This window comes from Artemia franciscana, chromosome 13, assembly GCF_032884065.1.
Source record: "Artemia franciscana chromosome 13, ASM3288406v1, whole genome shotgun sequence".
Classification (NCBI taxonomy): Eukaryota; Metazoa; Arthropoda; class Branchiopoda; order Anostraca; family Artemiidae; genus Artemia; species Artemia franciscana.
The window spans coordinates 8,871,844-8,897,778 of record NC_088875.1 but is presented as its reverse complement, the minus strand read 5'-3'; the positions used below and the strand labels follow the sequence as shown (position 1 = coordinate 8,897,778).

The 25,935-nt window shown below is 34.5% G+C and overlaps 1 protein-coding gene across 1 annotated transcript in view; it reads left to right on the top strand.

Moving 5' to 3' along the window:
* Positions 1–213: 213 nt before the first annotated feature.
* Positions 214–25,935, top strand: part of LOC136034481 (tolloid-like protein 1) — a gene marked incomplete in the record, with an annotated part of 141,238 nt that continues 115,516 nt past the window's right edge. The window contains 3 exon segments of the mRNA XM_065715696.1: positions 214–332; positions 9,149–9,377; positions 11,826–11,956. Of these exon segments, the coding sequence (XP_065571768.1) occupies positions 245–332; positions 9,149–9,377; positions 11,826–11,956 (448 nt within the window).

Below are 25,935 nucleotides of genomic sequence, written 5' to 3'. Positions count from 1 at the left end.
TCTTCTAAATTTTATTTTACTTTATTCTTGAAAATTATCTTCCAACTAACTTAAATAATGACGAAGGCCATTAGTCCTCATTATTCTCTTTTCTGTATTTGTTCCATGTAACACGCCTTAGACATGCGTTGAAGAGTGAATCGTGTCGTTTTGACACAAGAGAGGTGTCACATTCGACTTCACTTATAAATCTCTACAGTTTCAAAAGTGGCGTGATAATCCATTGGCTAAAAGAAAAACAAATATGTGCTTTAAGTTTCTGTTGATCGTATGGAATATTCTTCTTCTAACAACAGTAAAAGCGGACCACTGGTCATATAGAACTGCATTGAGTTAGTATCAGCAGCAATAATGTATAGCTGTAGGAGCCTAATCTGAGAATTTTTTGTCTGTTTGTCAATAAAGTCTTAATTCCTTGCTCCATTTCAGTAAATTGGCTGGGATCCTCGTTTGGTACGTCTCTTTCTTTGATTACATATAAAAACTAGTTTTTTAAACTGAAAGTAAGGAGCGACATTAAAACTCAAAACGAACAGAAATTACTCCGTATATGAAATGGGTTGTCCCCTCCGCAATCCCTCGCTCTTTATGCTAAAGCTTTTAATTGTTTTAAAAAGCAGAATTGTGGTAAAGAGTCAAATAAACACGCACCCGTGATTTGTCTTCTGACAAAAAATACGAAATTCCACATTTTTGTAGATAGGAGTTTGAAAATTTTGCTATAGGGTTCTCTGATACGCCGAATGCGATGATGAGATTTTCGTTAAGATTCTGTGACTTTTAGGTGGCGTTTTCCCCTATTTTCTAAAATAAGACAAATTTTCTCAGGCTCGTAACTTTTGATGACAAAGACTAAATTTGATGAAACTTATATATTTAAAATCAGCATGTAAATCCGATACTTTTGATGTATATTTTAGCATAAAAATTCCGCTTTTTAGAGTTTCGTTTGCTATTGAGCCGGGTCGCTCCTTACTACTGTTAGTTACCACGAACTGTTTGACAAATCCAATTTTGATAAATGGAGCAGTTAAGGACCCAAGGCTAGCGTATAGGAAAATTTCACCGTATAAAAGTAGACGTAACCGAAAGGGTCTTGTAGTTTCTGGTGCTTATGACTCTTCTAAAAAGTTAAGAAAATTTGTCAGTGTTACATTACGGAGATACAAATATGTAACATAAATATATTTTAGCCGAGCTCAGCTCGTAAGTTGGGTATATATAATAGGAATTTTTTTTTATATATGTATTTATACAAATATTAATAGAGTATGTACCCCAACACCCTAATGTACAAATATATACCCAGAAGTGCATTCTGAATCTAAATATACCCTTCATTGGTAATCACAGATGAGCTTTACCCTCGCCCCAGAATGCGCAAATATACAGCCTGATTCAGAAATGTTTAGGGTTGGGGGTAAAGCTCATTTGCGATGCAAATAAAGGCTATATTTAGAATCATAGTGCAGTTCTGGGCATATAGTTGAGGGGTGGGGAATATATTCTATTGTTTTCTTAACATGTCTCCTTATGTGATGGACAGCTCATACATCTATATCGCATAGTGAAGATATTTACCAAAATGGCTGTTTTCTTTAATATTTAGTTTCACTGGCAAATATGTTCCTCTTTTATTTTGCTGATATTTAATTTCCATTCAGTGGCAATAACCCAGGTAAACTAATTTGCCACAGGAGCGGAATTCACTTTTGGTTTTTGATAGAGTTATTTATCTACGATTGACTTATCAAGCAGTTCTTGGTAACGAACAGTAGTAAGGAGCGACCCGGCTCGATTGTAACCGAAACTCTAAAAAATGGAATTTTGATAGCAATGGATACATAAAAAGAATTGTATTTTAATGCTGATTTCAAATACATAAGTTTCATTAAGTTTAGTCAAGCCCATCAAAAGTTAAGAGCCTGAGAATATTTACCTTATTTTAGAAAATAGGGGAAACACCCACTACAGGTCATATAGTGTTAACGAAAATCTCATCATCAGACTCAGCGTATCAGAGAACCCTATTCTACAGTAGAACCCTACTGTAGAAGCTTCAAGCTCCTATCTACAAAAATGTGGAATTTTGTATTTTTTACCAGAAGGCAGATCACGGATGCGTGTTTATTTGTTTTTTATTTTTTCTTTTCCTCAGGGGTGATCTTATCGACCCAGTGGTCCTAGAATGTCGCAAGAGGGCTCATTCGAACGAAAATTAAAATTTTTAGCGCCCATTTTAAGTGACCAAAAACATTGGAGGGCACCTAGGCCCCCTCCCACGCTAATTTTTTTCCAAATTCATCGGATCAAAATTTCGATATATCCATTTTGTTCAGCATAGTCGAAAAACTTAATAACTATGTCTTTTTGGACGACATAATCTCCAACAGTACCCGAGGGAGGGGCTGCAAGTTACAAACTGACAATTGTTTACACATAGTAATGGTTATTGGGTAGTGTACAGACGTTTTCGGAGGAATGTCGCATGGGAGGGAGACAGAGTCAGGGGTTACGTGGGAGAATCTTTCTATGGAGGAATTTATCATGAGGGATGAGAATTTCCATGAAGAGGCTGCAGGATTTTCTAGCATTATTTAAAAAAAACAATGAGAAAATAAATAAATAAAAGTTTTTTCAACTGGAAGTAGGGAGCAGCATTGAAACAAAACGAACAGAAATTATTACGTAAATAAGGGGGTTTGTCTCCTCCAAAATACATCGCTCTTTACGCTAAAGTATTTTTAGTAATTTCGACGAGGGGGTGAACCTCCCTAATATACGTAATAAAAACATGCAAATATAGAAGTTCGTTACATAAGTTAATTCATAAGTTACGTATATTTATTACAAATAAAACGTTCATAAAAAAAAGTTCCAGTTGAATTTTTAAGTAGCCAAAAATTGGAGGGCAACTAGGCCTCCTCCCCCACCCTTTTTTTAATCAAAATCGTCTGATCAAAACTATGAGAAAGCTTTTTAACAGGAAAAAAAATTAATATGCAAATTTCGTGTTAATTATTCATTTGCGCTGAGACAAAATAAAAACAAGCGTTAATTCAAAAACGTTCAGAAATTAAATATAGAAAAACATATTTTTTTTTTACTGGAAGTAAGAAGAGACATTAAAACTTCAAACGAACAGAAACTATTCCGTATATGAATGGGGTTGTCTCCTTCTCAACGCCTCACTCTTTACGTTAGAGCTTTTTATTGTTTTAAAAAGTAGAGTTGTGACAAAGAGTTGAACTTTAGCGTAAAGAGCGGGACGTTGAGAAGGGGACAGTTCCTTTCATATACGTAATAATGATCAGAAATAATGAATCTGAAATAATGTATGTGTCATACACTTCTCGGTATCACATTCTTTAAGCTAATGGTTGACTTTTGTTCCAATTATTTAAGAATTACTCCTGGTACACAAGGACCTTTTAATCAAAATAACAAGCTTTTTACAAATTCAAACATAAAAAAACAAACATAAAATATTATGTGTATAAGGGGGTTCGTCTCCTCCAAAATACCTTGCTCTTTAAGCTAAAGTGTTTTTAGTAATTTCAACTATTTATTTATGTATCACATTCTTTACAAATTCAAACATAAAAAAACGAACATAAAATATTATGTATATAAGGGGGTTCGTCTCCTCCAAAATACCTTGCTCTTTGAGCTAAAGTGTTTTTAGTAATTTCAACTATTTATTCTCGGCCTTTGTGATTCAAGGGTCATTCTTAAAGAATTGGGAGAAAATTCAAGATTTAGCCTAAAGGGCGAGGTATGGACGAGGGGGCAAACCCCCTCATATATGTAATAAAAATACACAAATATAGAAGTTCGTTACGAAAGTTAATTCGTAAGGTACTTATGTTTATTACTAACAAACAACGTTCGTACAAAAATAAAAAAATCTAGTCGCATTTTTACGTAGCCAAAACATTTTACGTAACCCTTTTCTTATCAAAATCATCCGATCATAACTATAAGAAAGCCATTTAGCAAAAAGAAAAATAAATAATATGCAAATTTCGTTTTAATTATTCATGTGCAGTGAGCCAAAATCAAAACATGTATTAATTCAAAAACGTTCAGAAATTAAATATAAAAAAAAGTTTTTTTAACTGCAAGTAAGGAGCGACATTAAAACCTAAAACGAACAAAAGTTACTCCATATATGAAATAGGTTGTCTCCTCCTTATCTCCTCCCTCTTTACGCTAAAGTTTTTTTTATCTTTTTTTAAAATTAGAGTTGTGACTGAGTCAAACTTAAGCGCTAACATCTACCGTTTTGTTACCATTAGTTATACGCTGTAGTTGTCGATTTATCAACAATTAGTCATCATTTTAAGTATGTCTCAGCTTGGATACTGATGAAATGTATACGAAAGGGGCTGCTCCCTCCTCAACGCTAAAGTTTGACTCTTACTCTCAAATCAACTTTTTAAAACAGTAAAAAACATTAGTTTAAAGAGTGGGGCGTTGAGGAGGGAACAGCCAATTTCATATACGGAATAATTTCTGTTGGTTTTAAGTTTTAATGTTGTTTTTTACTTTCAGTTAAAAAAAACTATTTTTTTATTTAATTTCTGAAAGTGTTTGAATTAATGCATGTTTTGAATTTGGCTCTCCGCACATGAATAATTGAAACAAAATGTGCATATTGATATATTTTTTTTAAGGCTTTCTCATAGTTTTGATTGGATGATTTTGAGAAAAAAGGAGTGAGGGAGGAGGTCTAGTTACCCTCCAATTTTTCGGTTGCTTGAAAAGGCAAATATAACTTTTAAAATTTACAAACGTTTTTATTTGTAAAAAAAAATACATAACTTACGAATTAACTTACATAACGAACTTTTATATTCGTATGTTTTTACTACGTGTATGAAGGGGTTCGCCCCCTGGTCAATACCTCATTCTTTACAGTAAAGCTTAAATTTTGTCCCAATTCCTGAAGAATGACCCCTGAATCACAAAGGTCGTAGAATAAATAGTTGAAATTACTAAAAATGCTTTAGAGTAAAGAGCGAGGTATTATTGGGAGATGACCCCTCATGTGTGTAATAATTACTATTCGTTTTAAGTTTTAATGCTGCTCCTTACTTCCAGTTGAAAAAACTTTTTCATAATTATTTTTTCAATTTTTTTAAATGCTAAAAAATCCTGCACCCCCTTAATGGAAATTCTCTTCCCCCATGATAAATTCCTCCATGGAAAGTTCCCCCACATAACCCTACCCCTTCAACCCCTCCCCAAGCAAGAAAATCCCCCTGGAAACGTCTGTACACTTCCAAATGACCATTACTATATGTAAACACTGGTCAAAGTTTCTAACTATCAGCCCCTCCCACGGGGACTGTGGGGGAGTAATTTATCCCCAAAGAAATAGTAATTAGGTTTTTCGATTATGGTGATTAAAATGGCTATCTCAGAATTTTGATCCGGTGACTTTGGAAAAAAATGAGCGTAGGAGGGGGCCTAGGTGCCCTCTGATTTTTTGTCACTTAAAAAGGGCACTAGAACTTTTAATTTCCGGTAGAACGAGCCCCCTCACGACATTCTAGGACCACTGGTTCGATACGATGACCCTGGAAAAAACAAACAAAAAAACAACAAATAAACACGCATCCGTGACCTGACTTGTGGCAAAAAATACAAAATTCCACATTTTCGTAGATAGGAGCTTGAAACTTCTAATGTTAGGTTCTTTGATACCCTGAATGTGATGTTGTGATTTTCGTTATGATATTCTATCACTTCTGAGGGGTATTTTCCACTATTTTATAAAATAAGGCAAATTTCCTCAGGCTCGTAACTTTTGATGTGTACCATTAAACTTGATGAAACTTATATATTTAAAATCAGCGTTAAAATGCGGATCTTTTGAAGTAACTATTAATATCAAAATTCCATTTTTTAAAGTTTTGGTTACTATTGAGCCGGGTCGCTCCTTACTACAGTTCGTTACCACAAACTGTTTGATTAAAGTTCTGCTTTATGCCATGAAATAAAAAAAACAAGGTTTATTTAAACTGAAAGTAAGGAAAAATATTAAAGATTAAAACAAACGGAAATTGTTCTGTATATGAAAGTGGCTTAACGCCCTGCTTTTACGGTAAAGTTAAATTTTTTTCGAAACTACACTTTTTAAGGCAATAAAAAACTTCAGCGTAGAGATCAGGCGTTGAAGAAGGTACAGCCCCTTTCATATACGGAATGATTTCTGTTCATTTTAAGTTTTTATGTCGTTCCTTATTTCAGTTAAAATAGCTTGTTTTTTATTTAATAAAATAAAAGAACAAGAAATAGCACTTGAAAAATAAAATAAAATAACCTCTCCGTTATTAACCGGTGTTTAGAGGGGTGGGGATCACCTTTCCCTTGCTGCTCTATGTTGCCTAGCTTGAGCTCAAGCTGATTCATGTGTTTTGCAACAAATCAATCATATGCATGCATGTTTTTAGATGTTTTCCAATCAGTCCAAATTTAGGATAAAACTCAACATACTGCATGATAGATTTCAGAAACCATTGTTTCAACTGGAAACTTGGCATGAAAATTAGCTGCAGTCTGCAAAGTCAATTTTTTTTTAGCTTTTCGTTAATTTTTATCTCGATTTCTTTAGCTTGGTTTTGTCTTGTAGCTGCACGTTCATTCTATGTAGCCACTACTAGCTTATGGAGATAAGCAGTGGGATCTGAGAGTGGGCTATCTGTTACCGAATCTGCCTTTTTTTAGAAACTGTTGGTAAACATCAGGATGATTTTTTAGCTCTGCAAACGCATCATTAAAACCCTTAATTTTGATGCATCCTTCTCATTGCTATCAAACTAAGTAGGCTAAACTCGCGACTGATAGAACTTGAAAGTTTACTGTCTCCATTATTTGTCTTTATCAAACAGTTCGTGGTAACGAACTGTAGTAAGGAGCGATCCGGCTCAATAGTAACCAAAACTCTAAAAAATTGAATTTTGATATCAATAGCTACATCAAAAGAATCAAATTTTAATGCTGATTTTAAATATATATGTTTCATCAAGTTTAGTCTAACCCATCAAAAGTTACGAGCCTGAGAAAATTTGCCTTATTTAGGAAAATAGGAGGAAACACCCCCTAAAAGTCGTAGGATCTTAACGAAAATGACACCATCAGATTCGGCGTCTCAGAGAACCCTACTGTAGAAGTTTCAAGCTCCTATCTACAAAAATGTGGAATTTTGTATTTTTTGCCAGAAGACAAATCACGGGTGCGTGTTTATTTGTTTGTTTGGTTTTTTTTTTTTTCCCAGGGGTCATCGTATCGACCAAGTGGTCCTAGAATGTCGCAAGAGGGCTCATTCTAACGGAAATGAAAAGTTCTAGTGCCCTTTTTAAGTGACCAAAAAAATTGGAGGGCATCTAGGCCCCCTCCAACGCTCATTTTTTTTCCTAAAGTCAACGGATCAAAATGTTGAGATAGCCATTTTGTTCAACATAGTCGAAAACCATAAAAACTATGTCTTTGGGATGACTTACTCCCCCACAGACCCTGGGGGAGGGGCTACAAGTTACAAAATTTGACCAGTGCTTACATACAGTAATGGTTATTGGGAAGTGTGTAGGCGTTTTCAGTAGGATTTTTTTGTTGGGAGGAGGGGTTGAGAATAGGGGGATAGGCTGGGGGAGCTTTCCATTGAGGAATTTGTCATGGTAGAAGAAAATTTCCATGAAGGGAGTGCAGGATTTACTAGCATTATTAAAAAAAAAACAATGAAAAAAGAAATATGAAAAAGTTTTTTTCAGCTGGAAGTAAAGAGCAGCATTAAAACTTAAAACGAACAGAAATTATTGCCCATATGAGGAGCTCACCTCCTCCTAATACTCCGCTCTTTATGCTAAAGTATTTTTAGTAATTTCAACTATTTATTTTACGGCTTTGGTGATTCAGGGCTCATTCTTAATGAATTGGGACAAAATCTAAGCTTTAGTGTAAAGAGCGAGGTACTGACGAGGGGGCGAACCCCCTCATATATGTAATAAAAACATGAGAATACAAAACTTCTTTACGTAAGCTAATTTATAAGTTACGTATATCTTTTACTAAAAAAAAGATTCATAAAAAATTAAAAGTTCTAGTTGCCTTTATCTTAATTAACCAAAAAATCGGAGGGCAACTAGGCTTCCTCCCCCGCTCTTTTTTCTCAAAATTATGAGAAAGTCATTCAGCAAAAAAAATAATAAATATCCAAATTTCGTTTTAATTATTCCTCTGCGGAGAGCCAAAATCAAAACATGCATTGATTGAAAAACGTTCAGAAATTAAATAAAAAAAAAACAAGTTTTTTTAACTGAAAGTAAGGAGCAAAATTAAAACTTGAAACGAACAGAAATTACTTCGTATATGAAAGGGGCTGCTTCCTCACCAACATCCCGCTCTTTACGCTAAAGTTTTTTATTGTTTTAAAAAGAAGAGTTGAAAGAAAGAGTCAAACTTTAGCGTCAAGAGCGGGATGTTGGTGAGGAAGCAGCCCCTTTCATATACGAAGTAATTTCTGTTCGTTTCAAGTTTTAATTTTGCTCCTTACTTTCAGTTAAAAAAAAACTTGTTTTTTTTTATTTAATTCCTTCTAGGATCCAAACCGGCCAAAGGGGATAACCCGTATATTTTTGCGAGGAACAAAGCCCCGATTTTAGCATTAGCCGGATCCATGAAGGCAACGATAAATAAAAATTTCCGTCAAATTAGAACTTGATTAGCATCAGATAGAGAAAAAAAAGTACTTATCTTAATGTGGGCTGGCCTACGTATGGCAGTGGCAATCACCTTATTGGTCAGTAGCCCGATGGACTTTGGAAACCTGCTGATTGTTAACTATTCTACTCTGACATTTAGAGCACCATCCACAAGTAATGTCCAATTTCTTCCTCACACCACACTTGGCTATTGTATCCAATTTCCACAATTTAAAACGCCATAAACTCAAAAATGTGATTGCATAAAAAATTCAAGCATCAGATTGCACAACTTCTGTAATCATTGAAATTTAGTAATACCGTTACTAAATAATAAGTAATATCGTAACATTTTGTAAATGTGTTTTGGCCCATGTTCTAAATTTTGTGTGTAAAAGTGGAAGTGTGCTATCTTTTAAAATTGACCAACATTACTGTTTTAGGATTTTGTGGAATTTTGACCAACAGTTCAGGAACAATAGAATCACCACCATACCCTTACGATTTTCCATCTCTTCCTACTTCTTGTCGCTGGATCATTAAAGGGGAGCCTGGAAGTGGTATTAGATTGACATTCCAGAGATTTTCTTTGGCAAAAATTAACAGATGCGAGTATGAATATGTTGAAGTCTTTGGCAACAGAAGTCTGTTGATAACTGGGAAGTTTGGAAGGTTTGTTAACAATACTGTATTCTTTTCTTTATATATGATTATGGGTTTTTGTATTTCCATTGAACTATTGGATTATATGATTTCTTTTGACATAGGATTTTCTGTTTGGAAGGCTTTAGAAGGGTGTTTCTGCTGTTCTGGTTGTTGCTCACAATTGTTGACAACAGATTTCTTTTGATCAATAGAAAAGGAATGATCGATTACAAGAATGCTTATAATGATGATCTAATATTTTAAGAACTACTGTTAACCGAAGATTATATCGAAGAAATACAAAAAAAAAAGAAAAAAGAACTGAACATACAATGAAAAAGATGCACTGAAATTATCATTGGCAAAACATGCCGTCTCTTCACTTGTCACTTTTATTAATAATGTGTCATGAATGCTCAACCACTGTTTGATTGGGCTCATAATCCCAAACCTTTTGTGATAGTGGCTTCGGTGCTGCTTATGAACCTTAATTTTTTTTTTGTTAACCAGAAGCCGAATAAATATGCTATGAAACTTGAAGACAGAGCCCTCACCTGAAAACAAAACTATAAATATAAAATAGAACAACAATATTCTTGATTTTCAGTATGGGTTTCCAGTTTTCAATTTTTAATCAGACCATCTCATGTACTGTAAAATTAAGGCATCCAATTCTTTTATTACTGTAGTCTGATTTTGTGATTCCTTTAGTTTGAGTCTATTGCACAACTACATGCAAGTATACTCAAGCAACAGTAGTTATGAGTGTCAGCATTTATTTCCATATTGAAGCAATTTCATTTATTAAAAAATAATTACTTTTTAAATTATTTTATTAATTCTGTTACTCTTATTATTTCTAATGTTCAATGTTCATTTTCAATTTTCTTATTTTATAGTTGGTCTCTGGATTCCTGTGTTCTAAGCTTCAACAGAAGCATGAAATGACCGATTTTTCTAATTATTATTAAAGAAAGAAAAGACAACAAGGATTAGTAAATTTATGCGATAACTAAGTTTTTTCATTACTTCTTTGCATTCTTTTACTTTATCTTTACTTCCTTTTTTTACTCTTCTTGCTTACACTACTGCCTAATACATTTTTTATTGCTTGTAACTGTTATTTTAGTTCGAGTTATTTTAGTATTTTACAGTCCGAGCTAGACTATATTCATGCTTGTCAATAAAATCAAGATTACTCATAACTAAAGCGTCAACAATTTATCTTGTAATTATAGAGTAAGTAGTAAATGTTTAAACATTATTTTTATGATTGACCAATCAAAGTGAAGACTTGAGGGAGATTTTTTTGAAATTATAGATGATAAAACCTTCAAATAGGGTATTTTTATCTGGTTACTGAACCTGACAAGTGTCAGACATAGACTTGAGGGAAGTTTGTTCGGGATAAATTAGTGTTAATATATGCTTCTCAGACCTAGTCTTTTTTTTCATTACAATCTTTGTGGCTTCATCAACAATGAGGACATTCCGCTTGTCTAGGTCACTCCCTCATTTTATTTTATTTTCAGCTTTAATATATTTGTCATACCTTTACTTGACTCTTTGATGCGATTGACTTATAGAAATTACTTTTACTTCGAGCTTGTGGCAGGTGGCGACGGATTATTGGGCGAAGCTCATTTTTAAGTGTTCCTGACGGCGCATACCCTATTGAAGATAATCCTGCCGGGCTGTATATTGACGGCTCGCCCTTAAGGAATTGCTCTTTCAGGAATGAGAATGTAGAGTTTCTACGATGGAGATAAATGCATAAATTTATAAGAACCCAATATATTTTTCACCTTGGATCGACTGCAGAGGCTCGGCATCAGGGTCTGTTAAAGTTTGTACACTAGCTGTTGGATTTTGAGCACGTTTCAACGTACTAAAATATGATATGGCTGTTTGTTGGACCTTCAAAAAAAGGATATGTTTATCTGCGACTGGTCTAATAAACAACGTGAAAAGAAGCAAAATAGACGCATCAGAGGGAAAGGCTTTTGCATCTTAGGATAACTTCTAGCCTCCAGAAGCAGGAAGATCTCACACTGCTGAGATGTTCAGTTTATCTGAGATCTTAGGAAAAGTGGATTCCAAGAAAGCGTAGTGCATTTGGTCTTTTATTACCTCTCCTTTAAAGAAAAAATCAGAACAAGCCCTTGCCTTTTGCTCCTTCAAAATGGAAAGCTCATTTGTTTCTTATGCATCAAAGCTGACAAGCCATGTATCCAAATCACCCAAAAATTTTTTGCCATTTTTGACAGTCAATGCCATTTTAATTTTCGGCTTCATAAGTAAATGTTTGATGAGAACAAGGATCATTTATTAATTTCTGCGTTTTTTGACAAGTGACGGTAATGTGACTTGAAGATTAAGCGAAGAATTTATCTTTCCTTCCAAGAATTGGATTGAAATTGATTAGTACTCGCCTCTTTGTTCAATTAAAGAAAACAATTTTTTCATTAATTTTAGGTTTTGTGGGGAAACTGCACCTTCGGTTATAACAACAGTGGATAATGTTATAACAGTTGTGTTTAAAGCCGATTATCAAATTGCTAATAAAGGATTTACTGCTGTCTACAGTATTCTGAATACCACTCACGGTAATATTTTTTTTATTATTAAAAAATTATATTTTATGATATAAGTAACTCTAACTAACTGATAAGTAACTGATATAAGGACACGCAATTTGGCTTAGTGCTAATATGTTGCTTGCTAGTTAAAAATTTACATAGCTCGAAGATATTTTTCAATTTTTACTCACAATTCTAAAAATAAATTGAAAACCAAGTATTAGTATTTGAAAAAGAAATGTTTTTGTAGTTATAGATGTCCTGGCTAGGTATGTCATTGACAAAAAAGTATGAAGTAGAGAAATATGAAAAGTAGGAAGGTGATAGCTAAGATGTGTCATCTTGGCAACTGATGACACAGAACGTGTGTGCTTGCTCATGGCAAACTTGCGGTTGAATTAGTTTCGATCACTGTGTTTTGAGGCGACTAAAGTGATTTAATGATGTTACTTGTGTAAAATTAAGTTAGGTACAAATATGATTTTGTTGCTTCCTTATTTTTCCTTTTTATTTATTTTGTTTCCTTTTGTTTTCTTTGTTATTGCTCCGTCCTTTATCTTGCTATTAAATAAAAAACAAGTTTTTTTTTAAATGCAAGTAAGGAGCGACATTAAAACTTAAAACGAACAGAAATTATTCCGAATATTAAAGGGGTTGTTCCCTCCCTAACGCCTCGCTCTTTACACTAAAGTTTTTTTTATTGTTTTGAAAAGAAGAGTTGTGAAAATTCTTCTAAAACACTTTTTTTTTATTACAAACGTTTTGTTAAATAAACATACGTATTTGTGTAATAAACATACGTAGCCTACGAATTAACTTGCGTGACGAACTTCTATATTTGTATATTTTATTACGTATATGAGGGGGTTTTCCCCCTCGTCAATACCTTGCTCTTTACAATAAAGCTTAAATTCTATCCCAAATCTTTAAGAATGACCCCTGAATCACAAAGGCCGTAGAATAAATTGTTGAAATTAATAAAAATACTTTAGCGTAAAGAGAAGGGCATTGTGGAGGAGACGAATCCTCTTATATACGTGACATTTTATGCTCGTTTTAAGTTTTAATGCTACTCATTACTTCTAGGTGAAAATTTTTTATATGTATTTTCTCATTGTTTTTTTTGATGGGGCAAAGGAGAAAATCCTTTGCCCCATCATGAAAATTCTCTTTCCTCATGATAAGTTCCTCCATGGAAAGATCCTACCGTATAACCCCCTCCAACCAGCCCACCCCCACCCCAACGTGAAAAAGTTCCCCTGAAAACGTCGGTAAACTTCATAATAACCATTACTATCTGTAAACAATGGCCAAACTTTGCAACTTGCAGCCCCTTCCCCGGGGGCTGTGAGGGATTGATGGTGTGATTTTTGTTAAGATTCTATGATTTTTAGGGGTGTTTCCCCTATTTTCTAAAATAAGGCAAATTTTTTTAAGGCTCGTAACTTTTGACTGAAGTTGATTAAACTTATATATTGAAAATCAGCAATAAATTACAATTCTTTTGATGTAACTAATGGTATCAAAACTCCGTTACGAAACAGTTCGTTACCATGAACTGTTTGATATCATGAATCTGTTCATCCTAAAATATTAAGAAAAAAGCCAAACTCATCTAAACTTTAATAAATGGTTCGTATAAGTGTGCACTAATTATCCTAAATGACTAATAATCCTAGTGTAACTATAATAACTAATAGAATAATTATAGTATAACTAATAATTAGTAGTGTACTAGTATACTGGTATTATAATAGTATAATACTATAACTAATAACTAATAGTATTACTGCAATAACTAATATTATAACTAACTAACTAATAAGGGAAATTGTCTACAAAAGAAGGCCAATAATTATGTATATTTTTTTATTTAGCCGGTATAGATGTGTCGATTCCTTAGGATGAAACAAATGTACGCATCCGTGATCTTTCTTCTGGCAAAAATGCAAAATTCCACATTTTTATATATAGCAGCTTGAAACCACTATATTATGGTTCTCTGATACTCTGAATCTGATGATGTGATTTTCATTAAGGTTTTCTGACTTTTAGGGTTTTTTTCCCCTTTTTTCGAAAATAAGACAATATTTTCTCAGGCTTTTAACTTTTGATGATTAGGACTAAACTTGATGAAACTTATGTATTTAAAATTGGCATAAAAATTCGTTCTTTTGCAGTATATATTGACATCAAAATTTCGTTTTTAAAAGTTTCGATTACTATTGAGCCGGGTCGCTCCTTATTACAGTTCGTTGCCACGAATTGTTTGATAAAAAAGGCAAGGAAATCATTAATGCATTTACGAATTTATTTAAAAATAGAAAACCTAAAAAATTAAAAACAGATAAAGGTAACAAATTTTTTATAAAAAATGTTCGAGTATTTTTTAAAAGTAATAAAATTCATTAGTTCTCATCTGAAAGTGAATAGAAAGCTCAAATTGTTGAACAGTTTAATAGAACAATCAAAGATAAATGATGGAGATATTTTACTAATAGCAGCACAAAAAGTTGGACAAATGTATTACCCTCTTTCGTTGACAATTAATTCAATTCTTATCACCGATGGATCAAAATAACATCAATAGAAGAGAATAAAATAGAAATAAATACAAGCTGTGTAAACTCATTATTGGTGGTTTTTACAAAAATTGACAAAAGGCTAGGTTACCATCTATCCCTATTTCTACCGACCTTGGTGTTTAAATCTCCTAGTAAAAACATTATATTTCAGCCTGGGACCCTGTATATTTCCTCCTGTAAGTGCAAGTAAAATTCATCTGAGTCACTAGTATCTCCGTCAGTTGGTTCTACAGGGACATATACCACTATAAGTGAACCCTGAACTTTTTTAGTATTAAAATGAGCGATTAGAATTCTATTACTATTATCTTCCCAGCCTAGACAAGACTTACCAGCTTCTTTATTCATCATCTGCCCTACTCCCTGTCTATGTACCCTGTCCTTACTTCTATTTCACCTAATTTCTTGCTTCCTACGCCCTGGGATGTAAATTCTTGAAATTCTTAATAAGTGCAGTTTGAATCCTTTGAATCTGTCAGTCAAAATGTCGATATGATAGTCATTTTGTATGGTCGTAATATTTCAAGTTCCAATTTTCATGTTCTTTAAATCATTGAAATTATTTTTGCCTCAGAAAAAGCAATAATCCCTGATACCAGTGCAAGACAGGGATCACATATCCTCTCAACTGTACACCGGAGCGCTTAAGCCGGATTAGAACAGGGAAAAAAGAAGTCACTGGGACCGCCAGTATGAAGAATGGAGGCTTTGTGCAATCCTTCGCCCATCTTGGCCAAAACATGTTTTCAGCACTTGACGATACTCTTCTATCAACAAGAGTCAAAATCAGCCACAGAAAGTATCAAACCTACTACTTCCGACTCATTATGTATTCATACCTACAAATATTATGCTACTACAGAGAGGTAGCTCATAGTATATAAATTAGCTATGAGGATTTTCAGCCCCAAAGCGCCCGTCGCATCAGACCAGGCCCAGAACAATTATCTATTGATCATAACCGCATGCAAATGTTGTGTCGTTAACAAAGCTATAATTTCATCTAAGGGCGGCACTCTTTAAGCGGAAATAGAGTTGATCATAAGGTCTCCAGTCTTTCAGGTACCTCGAAAGGGTCGAGGCAGCCCTTTTCTGAGGCTGTTGTTCATAGATCTGGATCTTAAGCCCTGCTGCAGTTGTCTTCCTGTAGAGGATCCTCCCACGGTGATGTTCTGTGTCACCATACAATTTAACCTATTACTGGGAGAAGGTTTGTAACTCATGGAACATATAAACACGCTGGTGGGCCATGTTGAGTGCACATTTGATGGGCCTTCTTCATCCTCCACCTCTATTTATGGGCCTGGGTGAGCGTGCCCTAGTTTCTATTATGGACCCCAAAGGACAGGCTCCCCCTTGGTCCTTGCCTCCGGAGGTATCCTACGTACAAAACAGTTAAAATAAGCCCGTCAGTTTGACAAAAATACACTATCTGCCTTATAATATGAGTTTTAGTTCTCCCCAATAAATTTCCCGAGAAAATTGAGGCGAGATTTGAATTATATTTTCTTATATTTGCAAGAAGCAGAGACACAAATACAAACATCATAAATACGAATTTCAGCAACAAAAGAACTGAAATAAAAATGTGGGAAAGATCGGCACCCGTAAATCTACATGTTCATGCTAGTTCTAATTCTTCCCATTTAGTTTTGCTTAGGCAGTTATATATAATATTTATTAATATATTTTCTTACACTGACAAGAGCAGAGGATACAGAGAAGAAATTTAAATATGAAATTTCACAAAAACTGTAAAGTGTGCGTCAGATCGACACATCTCTACTACCTAAGCTATAATACGTGTTCTAATTCTTCCCTATTAAGTTTTCTCAGTCAATTTTAAGCAATATTTTTGTTACTTTTTCTTGCATTACCAAGAACCAAAAGGTCTGCGTGTAACTTTACCCCCGTTTAAATGTAGCTTCGTGCATCTCAACCCCAACCAAATGAACCCCTATTTAACACAACCCAACCCAAGACCGAAGAATAAGTTTGAACTAGCGTTGATTAGAAGTTCAAAATTTCGCTTTTCGTTTCGTTTGCAATTTCTAACTTACAATACCCATTTGGGTAACCCCAGAACCAAAATCATGGTCCAGTATTGTTTTTTTGGCTTTATTGCAAACTATGAGCTTTACAGTTAGATCTCGAGTAAGAATTGGCCAAGGGGCACATGATAACTCAGATTTAATAGCTGGATCTCTAAGCTGTTTCAGCTTGACTTTTGAAGTTACGTAAAAGTATTTTATTTGAGTCACTCCGTATAAAATCAACCTGAAAATGACCCCCAGTGTTACATATTCTGAAAAGAACCTGGTAGGTTTTTTTTTCAATCCTGGATATAACGAACAATAAGAATTTTCTGGTCACTTTCTGTAGCAAGGCTTTACAGTTATCAATAATCTCGACGATTTTCACCTATTTATATAAAGGAAAACAAATACTAAAGTTGTCTCACTTTTGTTTGAAAATAATCTTTATTTTTCATATTTACAAATTAATTTAAATAAAAGTTTTGATTGTTTTAAGCATCTACATTTAGTATAAGAAAATAGTTTGAATTTCTAGACACTTCCAGAATAATAAGATAACCGTGCTCGCAACTTAATTTATATTTCCCCCAAAAATTTTCATTTTATGCTAATGCTATTACCACAAAACATATGGTTTCTTTAGATCAAATTGACCACTAGGGTCTATTGTAAACTGTTATAAGATAATGTAGCCGGGACCAATATGCATTCACGGTAGATATATATTTTTCTTTGTTTTAGCTTCAATTAGACGATTAAAAGAGGATTGCGTTGCAAGAAGGTTGAGTTGCGTGAGGGCTCATTTGAATGTGGTTGAGCTGCACGACGGCTCGGTCAAACAGGGGTTGAGTAACATGGGGTGCCCCGGTGGAGTGCCCACCGGGAAACTCGTGAAAAACTTGAAGTCGAGGGGTTGGATAGGGTACGCTCTGATTCCAGTCGAACTTGATGGACGGGAACTTGAGTTTATGATGGGCTCATCTACTTTGTTGTACTGCCTACTCATAGCAAGTGCCATATGAGCTCGTAGCTCTTGCTTTGGTTCGTTCAGTATGATTGGTCAGTATATGATTTGGCAGAATTACTTACAGTCAGTTTGAAAAACGAAGCCAATCACCGTTGCATCTTTATTTCTTCTTCTTTCCTTTGGGCTTTTATTTTCTTTTTTTGCACCACTCGCACTGGATGAACTCGTGTTACAATAATCCGATTTGAACTTGAACACAACTCAGCACTGTTTCACAGTTCTTTATTTGATAAAGGGTAACAAGAATTAAATTAAAAACTGGAAAGACACCCTGGTCTTGATATCCTCTTTTTCAGATGTTAGCCTATACATAAATGTAATACCTGACAAGATTCATTAATCACTGGAGACACTTCAATGTCTCCGAGCCCAGAAAGGACTTTACAAACCCCTGTCAAAAGGGTGACCATAATTTAATTTGGAAGATCGGCAAAAAACAGGATACTTTCTTGAAATGCAATGATTGTCGAGTATCTTGAATTTTCTATTTAGTAATAATTCACGGTAAAAATACTGTAAAAAAGTAGAACAACTATATGACATCATCTAACAGGTGCTATTATAGAATTTTTCGTTCTTCTTTGACGAAATATGAAACTCAAATCTCAGGGTCATTCCAAACAATGGGAATCTTATTTCTGGTTATTCCGTCACTTCTAAGAAGTTTTTTGTTAAATGGTTAATTATAGGACCTATTTTAACCGAATTGCGTAGGCTGTTATCTCAGGTTAGAAATATGAAAGTTTTAATCCCTGACTCCAATTTGAAAATTTGAATACTGTTCTTTATCACTATTTGCATAGATCAAACCATTTAGCGTGTCGCCTAGCTATGTGGCATCACTTAGCAATTATAATGGTAACGAAGAGTAGGAAATGAGGTTTAAGATTCAATCACATATGCGTAACAGATTAAACATTAAATACTAGTACGTTTAGGTGTATAAAAAGAAACATACAACAGCGAAACAGAAACGCATAGAAGACATTCAAAATGATGGTTTTAATTATAGGTAATAAGACATTAACTAATCACCACTTCTTTTTAAAACTAGTACTTTAATAAACAGTGTAAAATTTGACGAAATCGCAAAAAATTGTAATCATAATTTCACTTTTCTTAACATTTTAGCGTATTTTTCCACTTTTTAAAGCTCGATGTATTTTATTAGAGAAAGTCTATTTTCCTCTTTCTAGTCCCGCCACATCTATTTACTACACGATCAGGGTCTACCTCAATATTCCGGAGTCCTGTCAGCCTAGAGTCCTTTTAGTTTTAAGCTCTTCGTCAATATTTCCTCTTCTATTCATCCTAAAATAATCAAATAAAGACCAAAATCGTCAGAAAAATATGAACTTCAATAAAGATACATGTAGGTATGCACTTCAAACTAAGCATATGAGTCAAAACCTTAGAAACAAATAATTATGTGTTTGTTATTTTTATAGTTGAGAGGTATAAATTAGCGATTTAAATTCTTAGGACTTCAAGCTCTGGTAGATTTCTAATTAAAAGTATTTTTAAATCTTGAAATTCTCAGAAAATCAATTAAATTTAAAAAATCTAGATATGTCAGCTAAGCACAAAAATAAAAGTTTGAAATTGGGCTCATATTTAGCTATGATTGGGTGGCATGTGCGAAATAAGTATAAAAATCCTCAAAGATATGTAAGTGCATACAATTTAATGAACAAATATATGCAGCCCCTATAGGCCTACATATTAAAAAAATTGTTTCAACTGAAAGTAAGGAGCGTTATTAAAACTTAAAACGAACAGAAATTGTTTCATATATGAAAGGGACTGTCTCCTCCTCGACGTTCCAGTCTTTACGCTACAGTTTTTGTTGTTTTGAAAGTAGATTTGTGAGAAAGAGTGAAACTTTGATTTTTAGGTCATTTTTTTGGTCCCTTAAAAAGGGCTCTAGAACTTTTAGTTTCCTTTAGATTGAGCCTTCTTGTGACATTCTAAGACCCTGGGGTCGATACAAATCACTCCTGGGAAAAAACAACAAAAAACAATGAAACAAAAATTACACATCCGTGATCTATCTTTCGGCCAAATATAAAAATTCCAAATTTTTGTAGATAGGAGCTTGACACTTCTACAGTAGGATTCTCTGTTAAGCTTAATCGGATGGTGTGATTTTCGTTAAGATTCCAAGACTTTTATGGGATGTTTACTCCTATTTTGTCAAATAAGGTGAATTTTCTCAGGCTCGTAACTTTTGATGTGTAACACTAAACTTGATTTAAATGCAATTATTTTGATGTAAGTATTGGTGTCAAAATTCCGTTTTTTGGAGTTTTGGTTACTTTTTCGGTTCAAAATTGAAACTTCCACATTAGGGTTTTCTGACACGCTGAATCTGATGGTTATTCTGGAATGGGTAATGTCATATACTTTGGATCGGATGAAGCTCATTTGATTGGAAGTCAAAAGTTTCATTGCCCTTTTTAAAAGTCAAAAGTGAATGGAAGAACGTTAGCCGTGGTATTGTAAATAGTTCTTGGAAATTCAGTTTTAGGACATTAATGGATCCTTAACAGCAATAGATTTTTATCTGAAATTACACACGACAATTTTTCAAAGATTTAGGCTATAAATTGTTGACTGAATTGGATCATAATCAAATAATGGAAGTGGATTATAAAACTTTTACACAACAGATCTACAATGTAATAATAGCCTAGGCTTTAAACTAATGTTTTAGCTGTTTTCTATAGCCTAACCTACCTAAAAAAAAAGGAAAAATGTATTATTTTAAAGGTAGGCCTAAAAAGCTTTAGAATTGAATCCCCAAGTAAATTTATTAGTATGCACCAAAAGAGAAAAAAAGCACTGGGAGATATGTTTACTTAATCGTAGTTCAGTGATGTAAATGTCTCTTTGTTTACCTTTATTTGGCTATCATAGTGGTTGGGCTTTGTAATATTGGGGATCCTGGTTCAAAGGCAACATATTAATAACAGAGTAGGCTAGTTTTACCTCTTTCAACAATAGCCTAACCTAGGCTACACCTTGTTACTTAGGCTACAAAACTCAAATTAGATTCAAATCATAGAAATAAATGAAAGTTCTTAAGCCGAACTGGCCAGACATGACAATATAGATTAGACCTCTATATTAGAGGGTTTGCTCTTTCGTCAATACTTCGCTCTTTACACTAAAGCTTGATGTCTGTCCCAATTCTCTAAGAATGACCCCCGAATCACAAAGGCCGTAGAATAAATAGTTGAAATTACTAAAAATACTTTAGCGTAAAGAGTGAGGCATTGTGGAAGAAACGAATCCCCTTATATACGTAATAATTTCTGTTCGTCTTAGGTTTTAATAATGCTCCTTACTTCCATCCGAAAAAAATTATTTTATTTATTTTCTTTTTTTTTTTAATAATGCTAGAAAATCCAGTGGCCCCTTCATAAAATTGTCTTTCTTCATGATAATATCCTCCATGGAAAGGTCCTCCCACGTAACATAAAAATGTTACTTAAAACGAGCACTAGAATGGTTAATTAGAATGATTCCTCTTGCAACATTCTAGGACCACTGGGTCGATACAATTACCCCTGAGGAAAAAAAAAAAAAAATCATGCATCCGTAATCAGTCTTCTGGCAAAAAATACAAAATTCTACATATTTGTAGATAGGAGCTTGTAACTTCTACAGTAGAGTTCTCTGATACACTGAATTTGATGGTATAATTTTGTTAAGATTCTATGACATTTAGTGTTTTTTTTTCCTATTTTCTAAAATAGGCAAATTTTCTCAGGCTCGTAAATTTTGGTTGGTATAACTAAACTTGATGAAACTTACATATTTAGCATCACCATAGAAATTTAATTCTTTTGATGTAACTATTGTTATCAAAATTCCATTTTTTTAAAATTTTCATCACTATTGACCCGGGTTGCTCCTTACTACAGTTTGTTACCACGAACTGTTTGATGAAAATACACAAAATGTATTTTTTAGTCAGTTATAACAGGAAAATTTTAGCCACCTTAACTTAAATTAATTACAGCATTAGGAACATTAATTAATTTAATGCTAGGGAAATAATTCAACAAAAAAAGGGAAAATTGTACGCAAAATTAAAAGGGAAACTTTACAAGATCACTCGCGTAAAACCTATACCGATAGAAAGAAAATAAAAATTACAGAATATTTAAAGTCATTCTGCTTACAAATTCAGTAAAAAAAAATGTTGTTGAAGATAAAGGTCAAATAAAAAAATAGATCGTATAGACTTGAAAGTTGAGCAGACACAAATTAGAATGTAATGAAACATTCATCTGGCCAAATGTGTGTTATCGTCAAACATTCATTAGAAATAAAAGTAACACGACTAATAATCACAAAGAATAATGTCACAAAGTATATCCTCAATATTTTGAGTTCTACCGATTTAATGCGCTCTACTTAGTTGATACGCTTTGAATTCCTAATCAAACAGTTCGTGGTAACAAACTGTAGTAAGGAGCGACCCGGCTCAATAGTAACCGAAACTATAAAAAGTGGAAATTTGATACCAATAGTTACATCAAAAGAATTAAATTTGAATGCTGGTTTTAAATATCTAAGTTTCATTAACTTTAGTTATACCCATCAAAAGTTTACGAGCCCGAGAAAATTTGCCTTATTAAATAGGGGGAAACACCCCCTAAGAGTCACGCCATAAGAAATCACACCATACGATTCAACATAGGAGAGAATCCTACTGTAGAAGTTTCAAGCTCCTATCTACAAAAATGTGGAATTTTGTATTTTTCGCCAGAAGACAGATCACGGATGCGTGTTTATTTATTTTTTATTTATTTCCAGGGGCGATTGTATCGAACAAGTGGTCCTAGAATGTTGTAGAAGGGCTCATTCTAAAGGAAATTAAAAGTTCTAGTGCCATTTTTAAGTGACAAGAAATTGGAGGTTACCTAGGCACCCTCCCACGCACATTTTCCCCCAAAGTTACTGGATCAAAATCTTGAGATAGCCATTCTGTTCAGCTTAGTCGAAAACTCAATAGCTATGCCTTTGTGGACGACTTAATCCCCCACGGTCCCGGGGGGAGGGTTTTCAAATTACAAACTATGTTACTATGTTACCAAGTTACTATGTGTAATTGCGTTTGTGTCTGACTTAATGGGTGTTTGCCTGTTTATGTGTGTTTTGTCTCTCTGTCTCACCGTGCCTGTGTGTCTGACTGCGTGTTTGCCTGTCCATCTGTCTATCTTTGTGTGTTTGTGTAACTGACTCTGTTTGTTTGTATCTCTAATGCACCGTGCATGTTTGTCTGTCTCTGTGTCTATCTTTGTGGGTCACTTTGTCTGACTCTGCGTGTTTCTGTGTGTTTTTCTCTCGCTAACCTTTTTTATGTGTTAAACCGTGTGTTTGTATGTCTCTGTGTCTGTATTTGTGTGTTTTTGTGTCTGTCTATATGTCTTACCATGCCTGTATTTGTGGCTGTGCGTTTGCCTTTCTCTCTGCGCATCTATGTTTGTTTGTGTTTCTGACTCTGTGTTTGTTTGTAGTTTTTTTTGTTTCTCTCTCTCACTGTATCTATATGTTTGGTTGTATATCTACCTGTCTCTGTCTCTCTCTTTTTGTGTTTGCAAGTCTGAATCTGTGTGTTTTTGTCTTTCTCACCGTTCTTGTATGTCTGACTGTGTGTTTGCTTGTCTCTTTAATTGTCTTTTTGTGTTTGCGTGTCTGACTCAGTGTGTTTGTGTGTGTCTGTTTTTATATCTAACTCACCGTGCCTGTGTGTCTGACTGTGTGTTTACTTGTCTCTGTGTATGTTTGTATGTTTCTTTGTCTGATTCTGTGTATTTGTGTGTATGTTTTTGCCTCTGTTTCACCGTGCCTGTGTGTCTGACAGTGTGTTTGCTTGTCTTTGTTTAAGTCTTTGTGTGTTTTGTTTGTCTGACTCTGTGTTCGTGTGTTTTCGTTTTCTTATCACCTTACCTCTGCGTCTGAGCGTTTATATGATTTGTTCATTTGTCAATCTTTGTGTGTTTGTGCTTCCGACTCTATGCGTTATTGTGTTTTTTAGTTTCTCTCGCTGTGCCTGTGTATCTGACTATTTTTCGTCTGTCTCTATGTTTGTCTTTGTGTGTTTGTTTGTGTTACTCTGTGCTTTTGTGTGTGCGTTTTGTCTTTCTCGCCGTGCCTGCGTATCTAAATGTGTGTTTGCCCGTCTATGTGCTGGTCTGTGTGTTTGTGTCTGACTCTGTTAGTTTATATCTATTTTGGTCTCTCATTCACCTCACTTGTGTTTCTGAATTTGTCTTCGCCTGTCTCTATGCCAGTCTTTGTGCGTTTGTCTGTTTGACTAAATGTGTTTGTGTATGTTTTTTCTCTCCCTTTCGCTGTGTTTGTATGTTCGACTGTTTTTTTGCCTAATCCGGTGTTTGTTTTTCTGTGTTTTTTGTCTGACTCTATTTGTTTTTGTTTTTGTCTCTTTTTCACCATGGCTGTGTGTCTTACTATTTGTTTACCTGTCTCTATGTCCGTCTTTGTTTGCCTGACTGTGTGTTTGTTTGTGATTTTGTCTCTCTCTCACTGTGCGCGTTTGTGTGACTGACTGTGGGTTGGCTTTTCTCTGTGTATATTTTTATGTGTCTTGTTTGTCTGATTCTGTGTGTTTGTGAGTGTTTTATCTCTCTCTCACCGTGCCTGTGTGTCTGACTGGGTGTTTGACTTCCTATGCTTCTGTATTTAAGTTTTTACATGGCTGACTCTGAATGCTTATGCATGTTTTTGTCTCTCTCTCTCTCTCCCTCACCGTGCTTGTGTGTCTGACTGTATGATTGCCTGTCTCTATATGTGTCCTTGTATGTTTATTTATATGACTCTGTTTGTTTGTATGTGTTTTTGTCTCTCTCTCTCACTGTGCGTGTGTGTCTGATTTTGTTTGTTTGTGTTTCTTTTTGTCTCTCTGTTACCGTGCTTTTTTGTCTGATTTTGAGTTTACCTGTATCTATATCTGTCCTTATTTGTTTGTGTATCAGACGGTGTGTGTCTCTGTGTGTTTTTGTCTCTCTCTCCCCCTAATTGTATGTCTGACTGTATGTTTGCCTATTTTTCTATTTTCATATAAAATGCAATTCTTTTGATATAACTATTGGTATTAAAATTCAATTTTTTAGAGTTTCAGCTTCTATTGAGCCGGGTCACTCCTTACTACAGTCCGTTACCACAAACTGTTTGATTACTAAAAGACAAGGTTTGCTGGCTCTTTTTAGAGGTCCATTCCCAGATGAACTAATTTTTTCTGTTTTTCTGTTCTTACGAATTGGGGACCCCTGACCCAAGAACTTCTAGATATAGTTGCTATGAATACGAAAAATAATGTTTTCTGGCACAAGATTTTGGGGGTTAGTCCCCTCAAACTAATTGAATTTAAACAGGATTGGCTTGGCCAAGGAAATTATGAGTGCAAGCTTCAAGTTATTTACATAAAAAAATTCTACTTTTTGTAGTTTGAATCAATGATTTTCTTCTGTTTTTCTGGTGGATTGGATCTTCTTGATATAATGATTTAAGGATATAGGTTTTGAGCAGATAGCAAAATATAGTTGGCTGTTCTTAGCTATTTTTTGGGGACCCTGCCCGGAGTATTTTGTACACTAGGTTTTCCTTGACTCTAGGACTTAAAGTCAAGGCCTTATCCAGGGGACAGGGTTTAAACCACCCTCCCCCATCCGAATTTTTTTTTTGGCTTATATAAACGTAACAGTTAATATATAAATAATGTTAATAAATACATTTTTGGCACTTTTTTACCCCCCCCCCCCCTTCCTTTCTGCGAAGAAAATACTGGTTACGCCCTTGATTATGGATGTAAGCTTAAAATTTATCTGGAATAATGCATTTCTCGAATCATTTCAGGGTTTCCTAACACAAACCTCCTAACCATTTCATTATCAGGTCATAATATTCCATGGCAATACCTGGCCCCCTGTGGCTGGGTCGTGGCACCATGTGGCACTAATTATCATTTCTAAGGCTTTTTCAGACATTTTCTATATCAAAATGATGTTTTATCACCATTGCTTTGTGTTTTCGAATTGGTTTGGGTTTTTGCAAGCCTACCTCTTCGTGATATCCCAAGGCAGCTCAGGTCACAGTGGCACTATGTGAATGGCTCTTGTGATTCCTGGCCTCTCTACTCTTCTTACCCTTTGCAAAAAAAATTCAATTCAGAGTGAAAAGTACTATTAAGAGCTACTTCTTGAACATATCATGGAGACCAGGGCTTGGAGACCGTTTTTAACCAGGGCTAGACATCCCTGATTGCATGACATATATTTCAGACACAGACAAAAAGACCTGTAAGAAAATCGCTTTGTTGTTAAGAAG